Source organism: Hypanus sabinus, chromosome 28 (genome assembly GCF_030144855.1).
Source record: "Hypanus sabinus isolate sHypSab1 chromosome 28, sHypSab1.hap1, whole genome shotgun sequence".
NCBI lineage: Eukaryota > Metazoa > Chordata > Chondrichthyes > Myliobatiformes > Dasyatidae > Hypanus > Hypanus sabinus.
Genome location: NC_082733.1, coordinates 32,314,866 through 32,339,313, shown reverse-complemented (window position 1 = coordinate 32,339,313; position 24,448 = coordinate 32,314,866). Strand labels below are relative to the sequence as shown.

Here is a 24,448-nt window from a genome sequence, read left to right as displayed (position 1 = left end):
TGCCTCGGGTGGACCGCGTCCTCTCCAGGGCGGGAAGAGTTGAAGAACCGGCTGTTGCCCGGGTTTGAAATCAGTTTTCCTCCTCCTAGGTGGACTGCCATGTGAGGCTGATGGACCCCACCTGCCCAAAGCACCTGGTTTGGAGGTGTCTTTTCCCCTTCAGAGACAGTTCCGCCGGCCCTGGTAGCTAAGCCACATGTGGAGGCCAAGATTTGAACTTGGTTGACAGAGGCTGTTAGAGTCGCATGCCATTTGGAGCACTTTATAGGTAGTGGGAGCTTATCCCCACTACCACCCCCGGCTATGACGACCTTAGGAACCACTTACTAGAATCATGGAAAAGCACAGCACAGAATCAGGCCCTTCAGCCCATTTGGTCTGTGCTAAGCAATTTAAGCTCCCTACTCCCATTGATCTGCACTGGGATCGCAGCCCTCCATACACCTACCATCCCTGTACTAATCAAGAACCTATTCAACTCTGGTTTAAATATACCCAATGAGGGTATATTAAGGCGTGTATACCCAAATTTACACCTAAACCTGACTCATATCCTGAAAGCAGAACAAAAGCACCCAGAACATATTCAGAAAGGCCCTAGTCACATTGACCAGAACAAACTCTGATTTGACAATCCAAAGTACAATTTTTAAGTAATTTAATTCTAAACGTTTAAGTTGACGTGTTTGCTGTAATTATTTAAAACCCTTATATACTGTTCATATTCTGTACCTTCACTGTATGGTCTAGGTCAATTTTGACCCAAGAATCCCCTCATAACAAGTGTCTATACCAAATTTTGAACCACAGATCTATTTAGAATGTATAATAGCCTATCTGACATTAATAAATGGGTGATTAATCCTTAATTAATGTTTCAGAGATCAAAAATCCATTTCAATAGATACAGGTTAAATTTGACCCAGAACAGCCTCAATGTACAAAAATCTGTAGCACCTGTACAATAGTATAACATTTTTAAATATTTTCATTTTTGTGCAATTTGGATCACTTTAGGAAAAGTCATCGAATTTTGGTTTAAAAAAAATGGCATTTAGGGTGTTTTTACTGCAGACAAATGTCAAAACGGGTCAAATTTGACCCAAATTGTATGTAAGGGTTTAAACATGCAACTTGGCAGTGCCATGAAGTTCTCTATTCCACTCAACAGGATTGCAGATCCTGTCACAGATCTAGTTCCATAGGCTGATGTCCCAGCAAATGCTTTTGGATACCATGTAGAGTCTAGCAGGGGAGAGTTTCTTCCCCTCCGTCATCAGATTTCTGAAGAGTCCAAGAACCCAGAATAATACTACCTTACCTTTTTGGGTTTTTTTCTTGCTCTACTTATTTGTTCTTGTAATTCTTAAAGTGACATAGTAAATTTCTACTGAAGTACTGTGGAGAGTATTCTAGCTGGTTGCATCACCAACTGGAATAGAGGGGCCACTGCACATGATCTGAAAAAGCTGCAGTAAGTTGTAAACTCAGCCAGCTCTATCATGGGCACTAGCCTCCCCAGCATCCAGGACACCCTGAAAAAGCAATACCTCAAGAATGAAGGCATCCTTCATTAAAGACCCGCATCACCCAGGACATGTCCTGTTATTGCTACCATCAAGGAAGAGATACAGGAACTTGAAGAGATACAATCAATGTTTCAGGAACAGTTTCTTCCTCTCTGCCATCAGATTTCTGTATGGTCAATGAACCCATAGACACTACCTTAGTATATTATTTTCCCTCTCTCTTTGCACTACTTATTTAAATTTAAAAATATATACTTATAGTAACTTAGTTTTTATGTATTGCAATGCACTGCTGCCATAAAACGACAAATTTCATGACCTAATTGTGAGCAGACGGGGAAAAAAATCTCTGGTCATGTGGGAAAACTATATTTTCTGGCACTTACATGTAACGGTGGTTGTTGGAATTGTCATTAATTCTTGTCTAAATGGATATACCTGAAAATGTAACCATTCCTGCAGCTCGGGGGAGATAATGTGGAAAATAGTAGACACAATTTTTTCTTCTGAATTACTTATGCTCAGTTGGCTGGGGTATCGAGAATCAAGGATTACTGTCTCAAAATAAGCAATAGATTCACGAGAATGATCCTGGGAACGAAAGGGTTCGTGTATGAGGGCTTTGGGCCCTTATTCACTGGAATTTAGAAGAATGAGAGGGGATCTCATTGAAACCTATCTAATACTATAGGACCTAGATCAGGGGTCAGCAACGTCTTCAAATTTCGAATTACATTTCAAAAACTAACAAACCACGGGGAGCCGCAGCACAGAGATGAAAGAGACGCATGCGGCTCCGGAGCCGCGGGTTGCCGACCCCTGACCTAGATCAATCAGATGTGGAATGTTACCTATAGTGGCAGAGCCTGGGATCACAGGGCACAGCCTCGGAATATCCTTTAGAGGGTGGTGGATCAGTGGAATTTGTTGCTTTGGATGGCTGCAAAGGTCCAATTATTGGTATATTTAAAGCGGAGGTTGTTGATCAGCAAGGGCATCAAGTTTATGGGGGAAAAGGCAGGAGAATGGGTTTGAATGGAATAATAAATCAGCCATAATGGAATGGCGGAGCGGGCTCAATGGGCTGAATAGCCTAATTCTGTTCTTGCTTCTTATTATTCAGGACTGAAACAAGAAATTTGTACGCTCAGGATAGTGAATCATTATAATTATCTTGTCAAAGAGGGCAACGAATGATTATTTAGAAGAATCAGATTGCTCAAAGCAGAATCAAGGAATATGGGGTTAGTATAGAAAAGTGAGGTAAAAGATCGGCCATCGGTGTATCGAATGACAGAGTAGGCACCAGGGCCTGAATCCCTACATTCTACTTCTGTTTATGTTGATCAAGAAAGCTTTTTTTGAGAAAATGAATTTTTGCTGGGATGGAAAAGCATTTAACAAAAATACAATCAGCAAAATTTTCATTTCAGAGTAACATTCAAATCATGCTGCAGGACAGGATTAGAGTGAAGACATTGTACAAATTTAGAAACTGGCTCTATGAAGACGAGAAAAGGCTGTTTTGAGCCAGTAGTTAATTGTGATGTGGAACATGTTACCATGGAAGAAGTCACAGAGAAAGACAACTAGACTTGTACGGAGGAAAGATCTGGGTAACGAATGGGCAGGGGAAAAAAGAATCAGTAATGTGGAAATGACCAACGGACCTAGAAATTAACATCTTTTTTTGCTCCTTCACTGGTTAGAGTAACTCATCAACATTTCACTCTAAATGCATTTTGCTAATCTGTGCATTTAAATTGAATACTTACATCCCTTCAATTCTTAGGCTGAATATGATGCACATCCATGTATTAAACAAACAAATTGCCTCCTCTGCAGGAGGGCTGCTGTTCCTCTAGTCTTCAGCGTACAAAAGAATTGACAGAGGGGCTTGTAAGAGCTGTGCAGTACCAGATGTTAATTAATTATCAGCTTTTACTCTTTGCTTTAAAAGATTAAGTGGCAGCACTTTAGTCATTATCATTTGAACCTTACAAAATATACATCTGGGTTTTTTGGCACCATCTGTGAAAAATGAATCTTGTATAAAGTTCTGGATCCTGGCAATTGGCCCATTTAACATTGCCTTGCCGTGCCTCCCACAAGCTTAGCATTTGTCAGAGTCTTTGTCAAGCTCTCAAGTAGGAGATTGATACTGACTCTATCTAAGCCCAATCTTAATCTTCCTCCTGGGTCCCCGGGATGGATAATAATTCTTTCTAATAGGTGATTATATATTAAGCCATTTAAAACTGGAATGTTACAGTGGGTACTTGAGGGAGAGAGGGGAATATCAAACCGATTTCTGCTGATTACTACTGAGTGATTTTTTTTGTTTAAAATTGCAGAGTAACTCAGTGATGATGTCCCTTGTCCTTTGCCCACCCGCTTCATCAGCTGAATGGCTTTTCAGTAGTCACAGTGCTAAGTGTTGCCATATTTCACCCCTCTCTGCCATCTAGGGAAACAGCAGCCAGGGTTATGCCTACAAGTACATGGGCTTTATGACTAATAGGGGTACTTAGAATGAATCTCATCATTCCACGTACCAGGCCAGTTAATATTGGAAGCAGACAGCTGGTTGAGGAAATTAGGTTGCTAATATGCGTGAAACTGTATCCAAACAGCACAGGACAGTGCCTGTAATATGGGAAGGATTGGCCTTTACTAGGCTTGATATAGCAAATTTCTATTTTAATTTCTTCATTAAACCAAATAAACCAAAATGTGATGCTGAATATTCAAAAATTGATTAACACAATTCCATGAGGCACGTTCATTAAAGGCTATTCAATAATTTGGAAAAAGAATTTTATTTCACGGTTATAACTACATTTTTTTTCAGACTTTGCAATAGTTTATACAGTATAATATTTGTTTTTTCCCCATCTGGCAGGAGAAGCATTAGATATTTACCAAATCATTGAAAAAACAAACGGTTCTCTTAAACGAAAGTGAGCACACAAGAAGAAATCGTTGGACTACAAAAGACAACTTCAGGAAAGCAAGAGCAGCGTTCACCCAGAATTACTTGTATGTAGTATTTCTGCAACACTAACTGTACAAACTGAAGCTTTGAGATCACCCATCAGGACCAACTTCAAAATCAGAATGGGAAATTATTCAAAGCTGATATAAGAAGGTGACAACGTTTTGCATGGTTCAGATCTTGTGATGGGTAAGAGCTTAACTTTAGTATCCTCTCTGGATGAAATATTCACCGGTGTTCTTAATTCATCTTTTTCTTTTTTTCTTCTTTGGTTCTCTGTTTTCGTCTACAGTGGTATTTGACTAAATAAGGAAAGTTTAAAAAAAAAGTTCCACTATATTAATTGTACAATATGGAAACCTCTGTTTAAATATACATGCTTCATTTAACACAAAATTTCAGTAATGCTGAAAGATTACTTCTCTCTTTCCTGTGCTGTAATTACTATAATTGTATCAGTATGAGCTATGAACAAACCACTTGGCAAATCAGTATGATTATTTCCCAGTGATTATTCATGGGTCAGGGATTAGAACCACTGGGTAGCAGTAATAACGGGGTGTATTTAAAGTCTCTTTGAACGAGCATGGTATTTGGCACATTTCTCACTGTAATTGGGTGCTCCATCCTCATTACCCATCCCTAATCAAAAGGGAATCGACTTGCACATTTAATCAAAGCATAAAAGTTCAGTTTTTTCCATTCCCACTGTGCAAAATTCCTGACCCAATATAAAATGCTCTCAATGGTTTGATTGCTTAAGATAGGAAAAAAAACCTTCTTGTATATAACCATGCTAAGGACTATTCTGGTGACTATACATGTAACAATGTTTGAAATGTTTTCCTATAAATTTCCCCTTGCAGCAGTTTTGATCATCACCTAGTCCAATTTACATTATGAAAATTAAGCAGCAAATGCTTAAAAGACGCAGCAATCCAGGCAGCGTCTGTGATAAAAGAAACAGAATTAATGTTTCAGATGTGAAGTGATAACTGTTTTTCACTCTCAAGCTGATGCCTTATTGGCTGAGTTTTGCATTTCCAGTGCCCTTTATTCAAATGAATAACTTTATTTTGGTTACCCTACAATGACTCAAGAATTATTTTAACCAAAAATATTCTGTTCTGAAACAACAGATCCATTTGCAGTCCCCTATTCCTTTCTAAAAGTGGATCTTACAAGCTCTCAACAAATTGAAAATGGGATTGATTTCCTTTCTTTTCCCTAGTAGAAAAACAAAACATTTAAATATAGCTGTCTCATGCAAGCTTAAAGGCACATTAAAAGTGCTGTCCTGGTTGCTTCCCCTCAACATTTTCCTCTTTAATTTTTCTTTGGCAATCAAAACAAATTATTTGGAGAAACCCACAGCTGCAGCCTTGGATCTTGCTTAATAGCATGTATTAACAGCAGTCTGGCGTAAACTTGGAGTGAGATGTTGCCTGAAATTAAGAGATTTTGTCAACTAATTGTGAGTAATACTGAACTGATGGAAGGTAAAGTATAAAGAGTATGTGGCAAAAACTACAAAATATTTTTCAAAACTCACCTGATCACCAGGTTCATTCTCATCCTGCTGAATACCTCCATCTTCCTGTTCTTGGAGCACTGCATCCAATGTGGCTACATTAATTCGGAAATCTCGAGATGTGCTGAGCTTCATGTACTGCATTAAGTTCACCTACAAGATGGAGAAATGCCCTCTTAGTGGAATGCAAGGTTAATCACAAAGCTGGTCAGCTGCAAAACATGACTGGACATTATAACTGGTTGACTGGTAGAAACAAGCTCACCACAGCAAGGATAGGGCCAAATAGCCACAATCATTAAATACCATAGAAAGAGAAGAATCTGCTTAGTTTACTGATTTTTATACAAGTAGTTCATTACTTCATTGATACTGTATAATAATTCAATTACCATTGCTACTTTTTGTCAAATCATTGAATGCATCAATAATCTTTACTACAAACATAAGCTTTAGATACCTTCCTTCAAATTTGCTGACAATCAACTAACTGAATAGCCCATAGTTCACCCTCAAAAGGTTGTCATTTTAAATTAGTGGATCTTCACCTCCTTGCAGTAAAACATACGTTGTTGAACTTTACCAAATGTTATACCTATTGAGTACAAAATCTATGCAGTAACCAGATTCGATGGACCAAATGGCCTAATTCCGCTCCTCAGTCTGATGGATTCAGTAGTTAGATTTGCAATAATGATGCAGTGCAGAAATGAGGGTCAGAATTGGCTGCTACAGTGCAAGAAAACAGTATCACAGACCTCCAATGCATTAGGGCAGTTAATGGCATAAATAAGTTGGGGACCCCAGCATTAGGGCTTGCTAGACGATACTTTGATCTATTGGAGCAGTTTAGAGAAAAACTATGCAGATTTCACGGAAGAAAAATTGAACACTCCATTTCTTATTAGCAAGCATATATTGTAGAGTTGTGATGAGTAAATTAAAATCAAAATCAGATGCATCGGTAATCTAAAATTTGAATAACGTAGCAAAAGATAAATCAAGACAAAGTATATCTTTTATGTCTAAATATTTGTAAGTTTTTTTGAAAAACATAGTTTAGGAATCTTCACTTAGCACATTTGGTCAGATCTTAATGCTCTTATAGGCAGAAAAATGAAAATACCACAAACTTAAAAAGCATAATTGATGAGAAAAGTTAAGTTTGTTTACTTTGGAATATCAGATTTTTAAGAGTACAAGGAGGTTTCAAAATATACCCAAGTCATTCTGCCCTGAAATGCTCATTGTAGGAAATCAAAAATCACCACTGCAATAGGAAATTTTATTCCTTCACTCAAAAGCCAATTGATTTCTAGTTTAAGTTATTATGAAAGGATATTGAGGATGATAAAAATGATTCAGGACTATTTTATTAATGGAGAGCTAAACAAATTAAGAACATAACTGGGCAATAGGTTGTTGGAGTTGGTTAAAATTGAACTGTTTAAAAAAAAGTCCTACCAAGCCTAGTGGCATTTTATTATTATTTGCAATGTGTCATGTGCTGTCATAGATAAAGATAAATTTCTCTAGGAGGTAATAGATTTAATTTCCTTCATTGTCTTATCACTACAGATTTATCTAACTTTTTAAATCAATAAAACATAGTTCATAAATTAACAGTTCAAGAATAGCCTCCTACCTTTGATTTCTTGGTAAGATGAATCAAGAATTTCTCATACTGCTCAATGGCAAATATTAGGTTGGGTACAGGCTTGGTTTCACGCAGTACTCGAGCCTGATAATAGAATGACAAGTTTTCAGTTGTTTATCCTGAGAGGCCATTGCAAAAGGTCAATGAAAGAGTAGATAATGATTACAACACAAGCTTTTACAAGCCTTTACTATTCAGTTACTGTAAATCTCAATGGTGACAGCAATTTCTAAATTAATTTCAGAAATGATAGTATTACAGTGTGCTGATGACAGAATATCTGAACTGAATTCTATTTCCACCATCTATAGAAATGTAATAATTTATTACAATAAGCATTATCCATGTTGAGATGAGTCACAAAATACAAACATTTATATCAATAAATTATTTTAAATTGTGTCATAGATACACAAGAATATACTAGCAAATGATTACTCTTATGACTCAAATTCTGATAAAACTGTTAAGCACACGAAATGAATAAGATAAACACAAAAGATTCTGTGGATGTACACACACAGAATGCTGGAGGAATGCAGTAGGTCAGGCAGCAATTATAGAAATGAATAAACACTCGATGTTTTGGGCCAAGATCCTTCAGGACTGGAGGGGAAGAGGGAAGATGTCAGAATAAGGTGGGGGAGGAAAGAGAGGAAGGAAAGAGAGGAAGGACAAGCCAGAAGGTGATAGGTGAAGCTAGGTGGAAGAAAGAAGCTGGGAGGTGATAGGTGGAAAGGTAAAGGAGAGGAGGGGGACCGGGGGGAGGTGATAGACGAGTGAGGAGAAAGAGGATGGGGAAAACAATTACCAGAAGTTGGATAAACCCATGCTCATGCCATCAGGTTGGCGAGTACCTTAGACAGAATACGAGGTGTTGCTCTTCCAACCTAAGAGTTGCCTCATTGTGTCGGAATGGGAATAGGAATTAAAATTTTGGATAGGTGAGGAGAAAAACAATCATTTGTTAAAGTAACACAAAATGCTGGAGGAAGCTCAGCAAGCCAGGCGGCTTCCGTGGTATGAGCAAACAGTTGCCGTATCGGGCCGAAATCAGGACTCCTGAGTGCTGATGAAGAGTCTTGGCCTGAAACGCTGTGTACTCTTTTCCATAGACGCTGCCTGATCTGCTGAGTTCCTCCAGCATTCTGTCTGTATTACTTTGACTGGCACATCTGCAGACTTGCTCTTATTTGCTAAAGTAGGCGAGTATGGATGGGTGAGCTGAGACAAAAATATTATTGTTCACCCTCATCCAGATTTACACCGTGTTTAGGATTTTGAAGATCTTGTACCGTTGCTGCACTAACGGCTGCCATTTCCTTCTTTTTGTCCTTTTTCTTCCCCGCACCTCCTCCAAAGCTCATCATTTCATTCTGGATATTCTGTTCAGAAAACTCAAAAAGTTAGAATGGGCAAAGATTTGTTTCTAACACTGATCTGCAGCAAATCAGTATTGAATTGAATTGAATTTCAGTTTATTGTCATTTAGAAACCACAAATGTAATGTAGTTAAAAACTGAGACAACGTTCCTCCAGAATGATATCACAAAAGCATATGACAAAACAGACACCACCAGAAAATCCACATAACGTTTGGCAATCTCCAATCCAGAGTCCGGAGAGGCTGCTGCAAATTAATATCGCACTACCATCTTATTGCATTCCCCGGAAAGGAGCTCCAAACCCATAAAACAAGACTACCCAGACACACCAAGTCAGGAGACCAACTCTACCACCCAACAAACCAAAAACTAAAGTTACAAGACGTACACAAAACCATATAGTCACATATAGTTATAGTTAACATATAATTACACCAGTGCAGACAATACCATAATTGATAAAAAGACCATGGGCACAGTAAAAAAAGTCCAAATATGTTAAAAGACTAAGTTCGAAAGAAACCACCACACAGTTTCCACAAGTTATCAGGGTCCCGATAGACTCGTCATCCCACGCCAGCAGCAGAAGGGAATACCCCGTTATGGACTTCCAAGATATTCATACACTTGCCAGAGTTTGGCAAAACAAATGAGCTTTAAACTTTGTCATTCTGCCAGGAGAAGGTGGAATGGAGTTCCCAAAGCAGTAATAATCGACATTTCATAGAGATCAAAAGCATAAATGAAGTAAAAAGAACAGCTTATTTCTAAAATACCTCTTGGATATCTACGCTGCTCTTGTTTATATTAAACAAGCTACATTAGTTCAGGTAAGTAAATTGTTTGATGTGTCACTAAAGAATTACTGCAAATTCAACCACTGCTTTGTGCCAAACTGACAAAGATCTCTGTGAGGCATAATTTTCCCTAATGCCAAGTGAAATTTCAATCCATGTTCATACTAATAATTCCCACTTGATTTCTCTTACTGGAATGTGTGTATGTATCATGTATGAGTAGAAGCAGGCTTAGTTTAATTCTCTATTTTTCTTGCCGTCTCAGTGTCTGGTTAGTGCCTGCTCCTTTCAACCTATAACTCACCTCAACCACAATATTCCTCTGAGACTGGAGTTAATCTTCAGAACTAAAGGGGAGCTTTCAATTTACAGTTACTACACTCCAGGATCAGAATTACTTAAGGCTCAATGGCTGAGCTGTAATATGCAGATAACTTTAGCATTTATACAAGCAATAAACAATATTGCCTCATATTATATATCCAAATATTAAATAACAATTTTAATGCATCAAAATTGCCAGAAAAACCAATACAACTATATACTGGAAATGAATTATTACATACCTGAACATAGGTGATAAAAGCATAGCACTGAGGTGTTAGATGTGATCCTGAAAGTTTAACCTAAAGACAACAGAACAAAGGCTTTACATCTCAAAGCATTATCACATTTTTGAGTTTCCATGAAAGTAGAAAATAGGAACTTTGGTTCTTAATATCTCATGGAGAAGGGCTACATGTTTATCTAAGGTGGCATTCCACTTTGTGGAAGGTGACATGGAGGAAATTGGGAACAGCCACTTCTATGTCTTCCTTATAATGTTCTGAAACTGACAGAACCTGAAAACAGACTGCTCCTTAACCTGGCATGTTTGTGAGGTAGAGCAGAGAATGCATAACACTCTTCCATCAGTTTTTTTTAAGTCACATTTCAAAACATCTCATGCTTTGGTTTAGTAGAATTTTGGAATGTGAACTTCAGAAGTTTTTTTTTCCCGCAGTTTATAAATGTAAACTCCTAATTGGATTAATCCTTAGATGCAAAAGAGCAGATTGTAGCTGTGATTTCCCACAACTGCCTATAGAAGGAAAGATGGAAAACACAATACAAAATCAACTGTTCCACATAAAGTTAACACAGTGAAGATGGAACCAGTGGAGAGACCAGCAAGTTTCCAGGATGCCAGCTATTTCCCCAAGGAACCATTAATAGCAGGCCGGGGACAAGTTGTCAACCTTTGCCTATGAATTGGGGCACAAGCTGGAAGTGCAAGACTATATTAAAACAAAAGGTGGATCTAAGCACTGATTGCTTGGACAAACATTCAGGTTCATTACTAATTACAGAATCCAGTAAAGTTACTGATGGATACTGGGTTGATTGATTGCTACTGGGGAATTTGATGTGATGTTAACTGGTTTGAGAATCAGTTTGGGAGAATTAATCAGGCTACCTTTTGATATTTTGTGGTCCTGTTTGGAACTGGACAGATCTATGCGGACTTACTCATACTACCCAAGTGTTAATGTAAAAAAAAAGGAACCTTAGTTGAGGTACAGGATAACTGCCCTATGACTGAGTGCAAAGATATATGAATTAACTCGTTTTTACCTCTCCACCAACTAGCACTGATCACTTGCTACATGAGAATGAGCAGTGCATTGATTTGCTGCCCTCAGGTGGCAGCACTGTTTGTAAAAAGAATGTAACATCTGATATTTTCAGCAACCGAACCTTGCACTTAATACATAGAATTTGTTCTTTTGTTTATACTTGTGCATTAAACATCAGGAAATACCGCACATTTCATTGGGGGATGGGGTCTTGTCTTCATTATTTACCAAAGGGACTGCTGTACAATATCACATCCAGATGACAGAATTGCTAATTGGAATTGGTATATTATTGTCATTTTGCCATTTTTCCAGCTAGTCCAGATCCTGCTCCAAGCTTTTGATAGTCTTCTTTGCTGTCTACTACACCCCCAATCTTGGTGTCATCCACAAATTTGCTGATCCAGTTGACCACATTGTCATCCGTGTCAACAATTTGGATGATAAACAACAACAGACCCAGCACTGATCCCTGTAAGCACTCCACTAGTTATAGACACATCTACGACTACTCTCTGACTTCTCCTACAAAACTAATGTCTAATCAATTTTACTACCTCATCTTGAACACCAAGTGACGAAACCTTCTTCACCAATCTCCCATGCAGGATCTTGACAAATGTCTTGCTGAAGTCCATGTAGGCAACATACACTGCCTTGCCTTTTTCAACTTTCCTGGTAACTTCCTTGAAAACCTCTAGAAGACTGGTTAGACATAACCTACCACACACAAAGCCATGCTGACTATCCAAATACTCATATATCCAGTCCCTTAGGTAACTTTCCAATAACTTCTCCACTACTGATGTCAGGCTCACCAGTCTATAATTTCTTAAACAGTGGAACAACATTGGCTCTCCTCCAGTCCTCCGGTACTTCACCTGTCGCTAATGATTATATCACTGCTAGGGCCCCAGCAATTTTTGCACTTGCCTCCCACAAGGTCCAAGGGAACACCTTAATCAATTAGGCTTTGGGGATTTGTCCTCCCTGATTTGCCTCAAGACAGAAAACACCTCCTCCTCTGTAATCTGAATAGAAGTCATGATCTCACTACTGCTTTGCCTTGCTTCTGCAGATTCTGTGTCCATCTCCCGAGTAAGTGTTCAGGTGCCTTGCCGTTCAGTGTAGGTGATCATGTCTCTCCATCCATCACGGTCCTTGACCCTCCGAATTGTAGTTGTTGCCTCCTGTTTTTAACTGTGATGTTATTCCATCTATCATTTCCATTCTCTGTCTGCCTCTGCTTTTTCCTTCCAGCTTTCCAGTTGTAACTAAATGTTCTAATATCTCTCTTCGCATGATGTGTCCAAAGAATTTTGATTGCTGTTTTCTGATTTTTTTTTAAGTAATGTACATTTTGTTTTCATTCTCTGTAGAATTTCTTCATTGGTTATCCTGTCCTTATATGATATGCATAGCATTCTTTCGAGGAACCACATCTGTGCTGCATTAACTTTTTCCATTGCATTTGTGGTGGTCCATGACTTGCAGCCATACAGATGCAAAAAATTCATTTAAAATCTCCCTACATTTCTTCTGGCTCTAAACAGGTTATTATTCTGATTTTCCAGACGACCAATTTTGTACCCTTGCAATCCCTTTGCTTTTAACATCTCTATAGAATCCCTTGGGATTCTAATTCACTTTGTCTGCTAGAGTAACCTCATGTCTTCTGTTAGCTCTACTGATTTCTTTCTTAAGCGTTCTCTTGTATTACTTATACTCCATAAACACCTCATTTGTTCTTAGCTCCCTGTACCTACTATGCACCTTTTCTCCCCCTTTAACCAGAGCCTCAATATCTCTCGAAAACCAAGGTTCCTTGAACCTATTATCCTTGCCTTTTATTCTGACAGGCACATACAATTGTTGTACTCTCAAAATTTCACTTTTGAAAGCCTCCCACTTACCACGTACACCTTTGCCAGAAAACAGCTGGTCCCAATCCACATAGGCAGATCCTTTTTGATACCATGAAAATTGGCCTTTCTCCAATTTAGACTATCAACCTGAAGACCAGACCTAACATTTTCCATAATTGTCTTGAAACAAATAGCGTTATGGACACTAGCTGCAAAATGTTCCCCTACACAAACTTCTGTCACCTGCCCTGTCTCATTCTGTAACAGCAGATCAAATATTGCACACTCTCTCTTCAGGACCTCTATGTACTGATTAAGGAACCTTTCCTAAACACGTTTGACAAACAATTGGCTGGGACTTTCATACAGTAAAAGGAATAGATGGGATAAAGTTAAAAATCACCTACTATAACAACCTTGTGTTTCTTGCAGCAGTTTGCGATCACACTACAAATTTGTTCTTCTAAATCCTGCAGGCTGTTGGGTGGTTTATAATATAGCCCCATTAATGTGGTCATATCTTTCTTTTCCCCCAGTTCCACCCATAAAGCCTCACTAGCCGAGTTTGCATAACATTTTCTCCGACACCACTACTGCTCTATCAAGTCTATTTTTTGATATACATTTGACAAATAAATCTAATCTTCAAATAAAAATCAGGAAGCACCGTTCCTGTTTAAGTGATAGAGATTTTGATCTCAGTCTGGAAAGGTGTAAAGAACTGAAAATGAGAGATACGAAGACAGTTAAGTGGAATTGAACTACAAATGGGTTTTAGTAACAAACATGGAATGTACTGAAGCTTAATGTCCTACCAGCAATTTGATAGGTTGATCTTAATGAGGAACATTTCATTTACATCTCTCCTTCCTACAAAATGTTTCCTAAAATAAAGATCAGCAGTTTATTACTTACCAATTTCTCAAACCTTGCAGGAAGATGTGCGACATTTGTTGTGTACCCATGGATGTACTGGAAGAGCGGGTAAAAGTAATGGAGTTAATGTACATAATCAGTAAATATGTTAATTTTACCCCACCCAAACAGAGGGATTTAATCCAAAGGCATTAAAATGCCAGGCACTGAGAAAGAAAAATATTTCTTTAATGCTAAAAATAAAACTTCAACCTCAGTCTTTTTCAAAACATTAGTTAATTTGGTCAACTGGAGCATAAAGAGTAGGAAATGGATTCTTCCGTTTTCTTCATGCAACTTGCCAAAGAAACATTCAAAAGGAAGCTGGCTTGAATCCTGGGTTAACAGGGATTGTTAAAGGTATGTTTGGTGCCAGAAACAGATTAATGCTAGATTGATTAAACTCATTGCAATGATCTTGACAGAAAAAGATGTCAAGCAAGTAATGAAAAGGCACACAACTGATTTCACCTGGTGTATGAAGATGTTTTGTGCAATTTTACCTTCTGAATGATTATTTGACCATCTCTAAACAACAGATTTATGCTCATATGATATACTATATCACTAACTTATTGCCACAGATGACTGTGGAGGCCAAGTCATAGGTTATATTTAAAGCAGAGACTGACAAGTTCTTGATTAGTACAGAAGAAGGTAGGAGAATGGGGTTGAGAGGGAAGATTGAATGGCAGAGCATATTTGAAGGGCCAAATGGCCTAATACTGTTCCTATGGCTTATGATTATACTTATCTCACCTGTCAATATAGTTTATGCCCCTTCCTTTGTTCACCCTGTCAACCATACTATGAATGAATAAAGGGAGCAACCAGTTCATGTTAGAGTTGAAGCCATACAGTTTGTACAACACACAAACACGCCCAACGTGCCCAAGCCAGTGGTATTGCCAATCCAATTTGCCTGCATTAGGCCCATGTCTCTCCATTTATTTACTGCTTTACTGGGGCAGCCAGAAATATGGACAGAGTCCAAAGAGTGGAGGCTGATTTCAGTGATATGCCAAGCTGTGTTCACAACTGTGTTTTTCTTGCAGTCATGTACATTGCAGTTGCCATAGCAAGCCGTTATGCATCCAAACAGAATACTTTCTATGGTGCATCAATTTAAAACAAATAAATAAATCACTCAATCAATTGGTAAGAGCCAATAAGATCATGTTGATTTTTTTTTTTGCCTTTTAAACACTGTAATCTGCCTCGGTATGGAAATAAAATGACCCTCAGATCCCTACATACCACCCCCCTCCACCTTAAACCTATGTCTTCTAGTATTAGTCGCCCCTCACCCAAGGAAACACTCTACCCTCCCTGTGCCCTTTCATGATTTTATAACCTCTATAAAGGTCCCCCTGAGCTTTCCATGTTCCAGTGTGAATAAACCCAATCTATCCAATCTCTCCTTATAAGTAAAGCCCTCCTTCCCTGGCAATATCCACTGGTGTTTCACCATTCAATTTTCTTCCATTTTTCCTCCAACAACTCACACAATTCTGAGCACAGACAAAGAAAAATCACACCTAAAAACCATGTTGTAATCATGTCCCTGTGCACTGCCTTGAATAAACAAAACCAGTTCTGTAGACTTACATATTTTACTAATGAGGTGAGAATGTTATACATTTTGCCCAACTCCTTCAGGAGGATGTCCACGCAGGCTCCCGATGGAAGAGATGTCTGTATAAGTTCGTGGAAAGCAGTTAGCAGGGTACCCAACTGAAGAATTATTGCTTTTTCCACAGTTTCTCTCACAGATGATCCTTGAGAATTTTCATCTACAAATGGAGAACAAAACTTAGTGTGGGTGAGACAAATTAGTGAGTCCTGGAATTATAATTGTCCTGATGTCACTGACTGTTGTGCAGGGTGATAGTCATCTCCTGTCTGTAGTAACTTAATACTGAATTTTGATTCCTTTCAAAGTGACTTCCATTTGTCAATATTCTACAATCTAAAACCGTAATACACAGAGTGAAGATTAATCTTACTGGGGTCAAGGACTACTTGCTTCCATTGTTGTGCTGTGGGCTTTGAGGTGGTTGATAATGCCGGTCAGGGATCTATAGATGCTGCAGTAAGTGGACTAAATGATGCTTAATGGTGGGATTGGGGAGAAAGCGTTAAATTGTTTAAAGTGTTCTGTGCTCGTTGCACTTTTTGAGCTTAGTCTCCATGCACTCCTGCCACAAAGACTTGGGGCGCCCAGTGCTTTCCCAGATATTGCTTGCCCCATCACTGAGATGGTCACACATTAATTTCACTTTACAGACTCCTTCTTGTTATTACTACACATTTACATTTGCAGTTTGTTGTCTTCTGCACTCCAGTTGATCTTTTATTGATCCTGTTATCATGACTATTCTATAGATTTGCTGAATATGCCCACAGGAAAATGGGTTGTATACATGTACTTTGATAATACTTACTCTGAACTTTACTGGTGCCGATAATGCTGGACATCAGGGAAAAACAGGCACTGTGATTACTTTGTGCCTCCTCCATATTTTATCAAAATGGAGGGTTATGTAGGAGGCAAGGGGTGGATTAATATTAGAGTAGGTTAAACAGTTAGTACAACATTGTGGGCTGAAGAGCCAGTATTGTGCTGTAATATTGTCCATCCAGGCAATGCTTTCTTGTTGCTGCTGCTATCAGGAAGGAGGTATAAGAGCCTTAAGTCCCACATCACCAGGTTCAGGAATGGTTATTGCCCTTCAACTATCAGGCTCCTGAACTAGTGTGGATAACCTCACTTACCTCAACTCTGAACCAATTCAGACAGACAGACATACTTTATTGATCCCAAGGGAAACTGGGTTTCGTTTCAGCCGCACCAACCAAGAATAGCGAAGAAATATAGCAATATAAAACCATAAATAATTAAATAATAATAAGTTAATCACGCCCAGTGGAAATAAGTCCAGGGCCAGCCTATTGGCTCCGTGTTACATCTCGGTGGAATGAGTCTCTGGCTGAATGTACTCCTGTGCCTAACCAGTACATTATGGAGTGGATGGGAGACATTGTCCAAGATGGCATGCAACTTGGACAGCATCCTCTTTTCAGACACCACCACTCTTTTCATTTCACAACCTACAATCTCACTTCCAAGCATTCTGCAACTCATGTTCTCAGTATTATTTTTTTTTGTATTTGCAGAATCTTGTCTCCTTTTGCACATTGGTTTGCTTGTGTATAGCTTTTTATTGATTTTTTTCTTTGTTCTACTGTAAATGCCTGTAAGAAAACAGGTGGTATTATGGTGACATATGCAGTACATACTCCGATAATAAATTTACCTTAAACTTTGTTCTATGTTCCTGTTGGCTAGGAGGCCACAGGTTGTTAATAGGGGTATTCTTTTCAAGGACATTGATACCTCAACACTTTATTTTGTAGGAGCATCTACAGGCCAAGTTGGGGATAAGAGACCAAATTATGTGGTGCATGTCCAGCTACTGTCAACGGCTATCATGGCACAAGTGATGCTTCCACCTCTGTAGCCCTTCTCTTGAACAATGATGCAAGTGCCCAAACTTGGTTTGAGGATTTTGCCATGAGACCTTATTCTTATTTCTCTGACTTTCATGTTATGTTCCAAGTCTTTTATCAGGTTTAAGACTCCCAAGCACATTGACTTTTAGACTCTTTACTTGCCAATCAGCTCTTTTCAGAAGAGAAGGAAATGTGTGGGTGGGGAGGGGGTCAGTGGACTCGAAAGAAAACAAAGATTAACCACTGATTTGTATAAGCTGACAATTCATTTTCACTACACTCAATAGGTTTCACAATCAACCATTTCTCAACAGATTTTGGATCATGAGCGTGAGCATGACAGAAGTTGAGGCAAAGCAAGAGAGAAAGGAGGGAGGGAGGCAAGAAAGAAAGAAGAAAGGTGAGGGAAGGATTACGTTTAGGAAAGAAATTCCAAATTATAGAACCTGTGCAGCATGGTTGTCTATACTGGGAATGTGCAGAATGAGCTTTGAAAGAGCTTGGGGATGTCAAGAAATGCAAGACGGAAATAGGTGAAAAAGATGGAGCAGCAAGATCAGGGTGAAATCTGAAAACAAAGATGAGATGTTTAAAGGTGAGCCAAGTCCTGATGAAGGATCTCAGCCTGGAACATCAACACTTTACTCCTTTCCACAGATGATGCCCAACTTGCTGAATTCCTCCAGCATTTTGTATGTGTTACTCTGGATTTCCAGCATGTGCAAAATTTCTTGGGTTTATGTACTGCAGATTATGTTAGGGATAGCATTATACGAGGAAGAGGGTTACCTCGCAATATATTAGGGTATACTAGGCATGCATTGGAACAGTCAAGTCTCGACATAACAAAGACATGATTTCTCTTTCAAATCCTTAAGCAAGACAAGATAGGCAAAGAGCCAGGTCATATTATTCTAGCTAACAGAGCAGATATAGCACTGGAAATTCATTTTACATCATGCACTATTTTAAGGTTCAGGAATGGAAAAGGGGCATTCAATGCTCTAAGTTTATGTTCCTACATGCTGCAAAAGCAGTGTGACTAATTAAAGACTGTGTGGAAAGGTGAAGTGTTAAGCTCGTTGCTCACAGCAGCAGAAGGCACCTGATGGATTTTGAGAATATTACTGTGAGTGGCAACATGCAAAAAAGAGACACTATGGGGCCAAGGATGGATTCTCGTAGCACTCCAGAAATAATGGTCCGAGAGAGGAAAGAAAGAGCATTGATTTGTTAGCCAAGGTTGAAACCAGACAAGTACAGTTATATCCAGCTGTGCAACACAGGAGTGGCCGTGGAAGAAAATTGTGAGATTGATGTCACAAGTTGCAGGGAGCCTGAGAAAATGAGAGTTTGCCATTATCACAATTACATCTGCAACTTTATACCACCATATACAAACTACCTTGAGAATCATTTTCTTGCAGGCATTCACAGAAGAAATACAACAGAATCAATGAAAGACTGCACACAGAGACAGACAAACATCGAATGTGTATAAGATGACAAACTCTGCAAATACAATAACTACCTAAATAATACTGAGAACATGAGTTGTAGACCCATTGCAAGTGAGTCCATAGGTTGTGGAATCAGTTCATAGATGAGGTAAATGAAATTATTTACGATGATTGCAAGTAATAACTTTTCCTGAATACAGTGGTATGGGACCAAAGGCACCTGTACCTCCTTCCCAATGGCAGCAGCAAGAAGAGAGCATAGCCTGGAAGGTGGGGATCTTTGATAATGGATGCTTCTTTCTTGTGGCAGCACTCCTTGTAGATATGCTCAGTGGTGGGGAAGGAGTTGTCAGTGATGGACTGGGAAAAGGTGCAAGGGATTGGGCTGGTACAGACACATTCAAGGATTTAAGGGAAAAAGAGCAAGTTAGTAGACGGCAGATTAATGCCAAAGATAACAATGGTCTTGAAAAGCTGGGAAATGATGAAGTGGTATGGGACCAGAGGGTAGCACAAGGTTAACAGCTGACACGAGCGGTCAGGAAAGTAAACTAGGTTATCACCAGATAGTGGAAAGAGAACTGAAAGGAATTAGATGAGCTCTAGGAAGCCACAATGAGACAAGATGCAAGGATGGCTGAAAACGACAGAACCCTGTCCCAACATACCAATGAATTCTGGATTTGAAATGGGGATAGAGAATGAGAAAAATGTAGTCAATCTCACGATTATTGCAAAGAAGCAACCAATAAGGGCAAAAACGTGATATTATTTCACTCTTCAATTGCTAAGTTTGTACAGTGTTCCCATGCCACATTGTTGCATTGTGAAGACAACCTACCAGTCAGTGCCTTTTCGAAGTTCAGCTGGGCCTTCAGTTTTGTGATAAGCCAATCAACTTCTTCCAAAACCTTCTCCACTTGAGATAAAACAAGCTGCTGCAAGAGAAACAAAAAACGTACACATCAACATATTGATCCCTTTTTATTATTTAATTTCTCCTTTTATCCCATCACAAAGCCGTTTCTTCTATTCTTTTTTTCTCTTCCCCTCTTATCTTAAAAGCTATTTACCTTTTACCCCCATGCCATTCTAACTATTACCCCTATCATTGCACTGTGAATTTTATTTATTGAGATACAGCACGAAACAAGCCCTTCGAGTCATGCCTCCCAGCAATCCCTGATCTAATCCTAGCCTAATCGAGGGAGAATTTATAAAGGCCAATTAACTTACTAACTGGTACGTTTTTGAACAAGAGGAGAAAACTGGAGTACCCAGAGGAAACCCACGCAGTCATGGGCAGAATGTAGAAACTCCTTTTTAGCAGTGGCAAGAATTGAACCCAGGTCACCTGTATTGTAAAGCCTTGCAATAAACACAAGGCTCCCGTGCCCCCACACCCCCCTATCTATTACCCCTGTCACTGAACTGCACTGTGAACATTTTAAACCACTTTTTATAATGCTATTTGCATTGTAAATACATTGATATTTATGTAGTTATGCACATTTTATTCCATTTCCACACTATAACAATGATATTTATATAATTGTTTATTCTTTATTATTGTTGAATGTCATTGCTTTTGTTTTATGTTGTACCCTGACCAACACATCACAAGAAGTTCTTAATACATGTAAATGTACATGGAAAATAAAGTCGATCATTGATTCTTTAACTTTTCTCAGTTCTAATCAAAGGGTATCAACCTCAAATATTAACTCGCTCCATATATTCTACCATGCTGACTGAGTATTTTCAGTTATTTTAAATTCCAGATTTCCAATGTTTGGAGTTTATCCACTAATATATGAGAATCAATAGTGAAATTTGTTTTGAGGCAGCAGTACAGTGCAATAAATTAGAAAAAAAAACAATAATAAACATGTATATAAAGTTAAATTTTAGAAAAAGAGTGTAAAAAGATCAAAAATAGTGAGGCAATGTTCATAGGTTGATTCATTGTCCAGATAACTCACTGTTATGGACATTTAATGCCACTATCTTCTGTAACTGCTGCAGAGTCAGAATCCTACAATTCACCATCTAGCATTACTGTGGGAGCACAGTAATACTTACAACAATTCAAAAAGACAACCTACACCCCTCCTCATGATATCCAGAACTGGGCAATAAATGCAGCAAGGTCAACAATCCCAAGGACAAAACATCAATAAAGACAATTTACACTCAGTGGCTGCATTATTAGGCACTCCTGTACATTACAAATTGGTCACTTCATGAATGTTCATAGTCTTCTACTTAAGCCCATCCACTTCAAGGTATGATGTGTTGCACATTTAGACAAGCTCTTCTGCAAACTATTTTTGTGACACCTAATTATCTGATTTGCTGTCACTTCGCTGTCAGATTGAACCAGACTGGCCATCCTCCTCTGACCACTCTCATTAACAAGGCATTTTTGCTGACAGAACTGGATTTGCTTTTTGCTTTTGGCACCATTCTCAGAAAACTTTAGACTATTGTGCATGAAAATCCCAAGAGACCAGCAGTTTCTAAGATACTCAAATCATCCCGTCTGGCACCAAAAATCATTTCACCATCAAAGTCACTTAGATCACATTTCTTCCCCATCTTGATGTCTAGTCTGAACAGCAATTGACCATGTCTGCAAGCTTTTATGCATTGAGTTGCTGCCACATAATTGGTTAATTAGATATTTGCATTAATGAGCAAATGAACAGGAGTACCTAACAAAGTGGCCTCTTGGTGTAAAAATAACATGGCAATGGCCAGTGGATCAGTATGAGTTGGATTGCTAAGGCAGCGAAAGGAAAAAAGAAACAAGATTCTCACAAGCTGTTATGAAGGTCAGTATAGCACAACAGGCCGGTCTTCACCTCTATGTGGAAATAATTTTAAGCCACTTTTGTTTTGCGATCTCCATCTCATGTCAAATCCTCTTAAACCAAAATCATTTATCCCCACTAGGTTTCTTTGTTTATCATTCAGAATTTCCTCAACATTGCCTGCGTGTGAATGAAATATTCACGTGCTATTGCTGTAAGTATAGCTGTTTTCTCAATAGACCCAATAGATATAACGTGTTTACCACCACAGTTGGAGCTGCAGTCTTCGAGTTCACTATGGCAAAGTGGGATTCTTCATCTATTTCAACATCCTAGAGAAGACAAGCAAGCAACATAGTCATGTTTGAGTGAACAGCAAAGTAACATGCACAGTATGGGATAAGTATCATTCGAATGTATATTTATATAAACATATATATGTATACTAGCATCAAAAATAAATATTTTACAATTCTGGTGAAATTGTAAACCAAACTCAAATGCGTTTCATTACAATTTCCAATTTAAAAAAGATATTGTTTATTTCTGTGAAACAACTTTCTTCAGATGATTAAATGAGAAAGTTCATAACACAGCACTGCTTCAAAGTTGAAAACAATTACAAAAAAAAAAGCCTTCCATATTTCAGACTAAAACCTCTAATCCTAAATGTTTAGTTCAGTAATTATATGGAGTATTGTGAGCAGTTTTGGGCCCCATATCTATGAAAGGATGTGCTGGCATTGCACAGAGTCCAGAAGGTTTACAAGAATGATCCTGGGAATGTAAGAGTATAGCTTAGTATAACTTAAGAGTATTGTGTTCAATTCTGGTCACCTCATTATAGGAAGGGTGTGGAAACTATAGAGAGGGTACAGAGGAGATTTACCAGGATGTTGTCTGGATTGAAGAACAAGTCATATGAAGCAAGGTTAGCAGAGCTGGGACTTTTCTCTTTGGAGCACAGAAGAATGAGAGGGGACGATAGAATTCTACAAGATTATGAAAGGCATAGATAGGGTGGATAGTCAGTACCTGTTTCCCAGGGCACCAATAGCAAGCAGAGGGCATATGTACAAAATTAAGGGAGGGAAGTTTAGGGGAGACATCAGGGGTAAGTATTTTACACAGAGGGTTGTGAGTGCCTGGAATGACTTGCCAGGGATGGTGGTGGAGGCCAAAACATTAGGGGTATTTAAGAGCCTCTGGACAGACACATGGAAGAAAGAAAAATGGAGGGTTATGGGGTAGTGTGGGTTTAGTACTTTTTTTTTTAAGGATTATATGGTTCGGCAAAACATGGAGGGCTGAAGGGCCTGTAGTGTGCCGTAGCGTTCTATGGTAAGGATTAACGCACTAGAAGCATTTAACATCTTTGGCCCTGTACTCATTGAAGTTTAGAAGGAGGATGGATTTCATTGAAACCTACTGAATATTAAAAGATCCAGTTAGAGTGGATGTGGAGAGGATGCTTCCAATAGTGAGAGAGACTAGAATCAGAGGGCACAGCCTCAGAATTGAAATATGTTCTTTTACATCTGAGAAGAAGAGGAATTTCTTCAGCCTGAGGGTGGTGAGTCAGTGGAATTCATTGCCACAGATGGCTGTGGAGATAAAGTCACTGGGTATATTTAAAGTAGAAGTTCAAAAGTTCTTGATTAGTAAAGGCTTCAGAAAAGTTACAGAGTGAAGGTAGGAGAATGAAGTTGAGAGGTAAAATAAATCAATTATAATTAAATGGTGTAGGTAGACTCAGTGGGCCAAATGGCCTAATTCTGTTCCTATGTCTCATGGTCTAACTGCATCAATGGACATGAAGAGGGTCTGTGGTCATCAAATCATCAACCAGAGGGGCTGGAGTATTTCTATCTCACCCTCAATTTTTTATTATCTAGGAATCAGCATAGTCTACAAGACTGAAAGGATATTAGTATTTAATCAGATGCCAACAATTTATGGTCAAATTCAACTGATCAAAAATACTAACTATTCAGTCAGGATGCTATGCTCCATTAAAAAATTTTTGTACTAGGTGTTTAGAAATGTTGCAGTGTCAAACAGTCTTTCTCAAGATACTTAAAAAACAATTTACAACAACAAGTTACTGATTGCTTTAATATTTCCAAAATACACAATGACTTTCTGAAATTATAAACTATAGTGTATGTAAATGAAGACATACCAATGTATTGGATACATATTTATTGCTAGAACATACTATAGTTATTTAGACGTGTTATTAAAATGTTTAAAGTTTCTTCACAACACTTCGTAAAAAAAATAAATCTTAAATTAGCAGACATACTGGGAACCCCAATTAAAGAAATGAATTGGCTTTAATATTATAAAACCAATGTCTAAAATCCAGGAAT

At 38.5% G+C, this 24,448-nt stretch overlaps 2 protein-coding genes across 7 annotated transcripts in view; one reads left to right on the top strand and one right to left on the bottom strand.

Annotated features, from left to right (window-relative positions):
• The window catches only part of polg (polymerase (DNA directed), gamma), a 63,348-nt gene extending 57,382 nt beyond the window's left edge, over positions 1-5,966 (top strand). For all 3 annotated transcript variants that reach the window (XM_059952889.1, XM_059952887.1, XM_059952888.1), the window contains exon 23: positions 4,432-5,966. In XM_059952889.1, the coding sequence (XP_059808872.1) occupies positions 4,432-4,493 (62 nt within the window). In that variant the 3' untranslated portion in view covers positions 4,494-5,966. The remainder of the gene's footprint in view (positions 1-4,431) is intronic.
• fanci (FA complementation group I) overlaps positions 4,688-24,448 on the bottom strand; it is an 87,616-nt gene continuing 67,855 nt past the window's right edge. For 2 of the 4 annotated variants that reach the window (XM_059952884.1, XM_059952883.1), the window contains exons 30-37: positions 22,340-22,408; positions 20,105-20,201; positions 15,899-16,083; positions 14,291-14,347; positions 10,461-10,520; positions 9,008-9,097; positions 7,701-7,796; positions 5,993-6,208 (exon numbers count right to left, since the gene is read on the bottom strand). In XM_059952884.1, the coding sequence (XP_059808867.1) occupies positions 5,993-6,208; positions 7,701-7,796; positions 9,008-9,097; positions 10,461-10,520; positions 14,291-14,347; positions 15,899-16,083; positions 20,105-20,201; positions 22,340-22,408 (870 nt within the window). Of the gene's footprint in view, positions 4,827-5,992; positions 6,209-7,700; positions 7,797-9,007; positions 9,098-10,460; positions 10,521-14,290; positions 14,348-15,898; positions 16,084-20,104; positions 20,202-22,339; positions 22,409-24,448 lie in introns of those variants that run through there. The other 2 variants (XM_059952886.1, XM_059952885.1) reach the window with 2 other exon arrangements.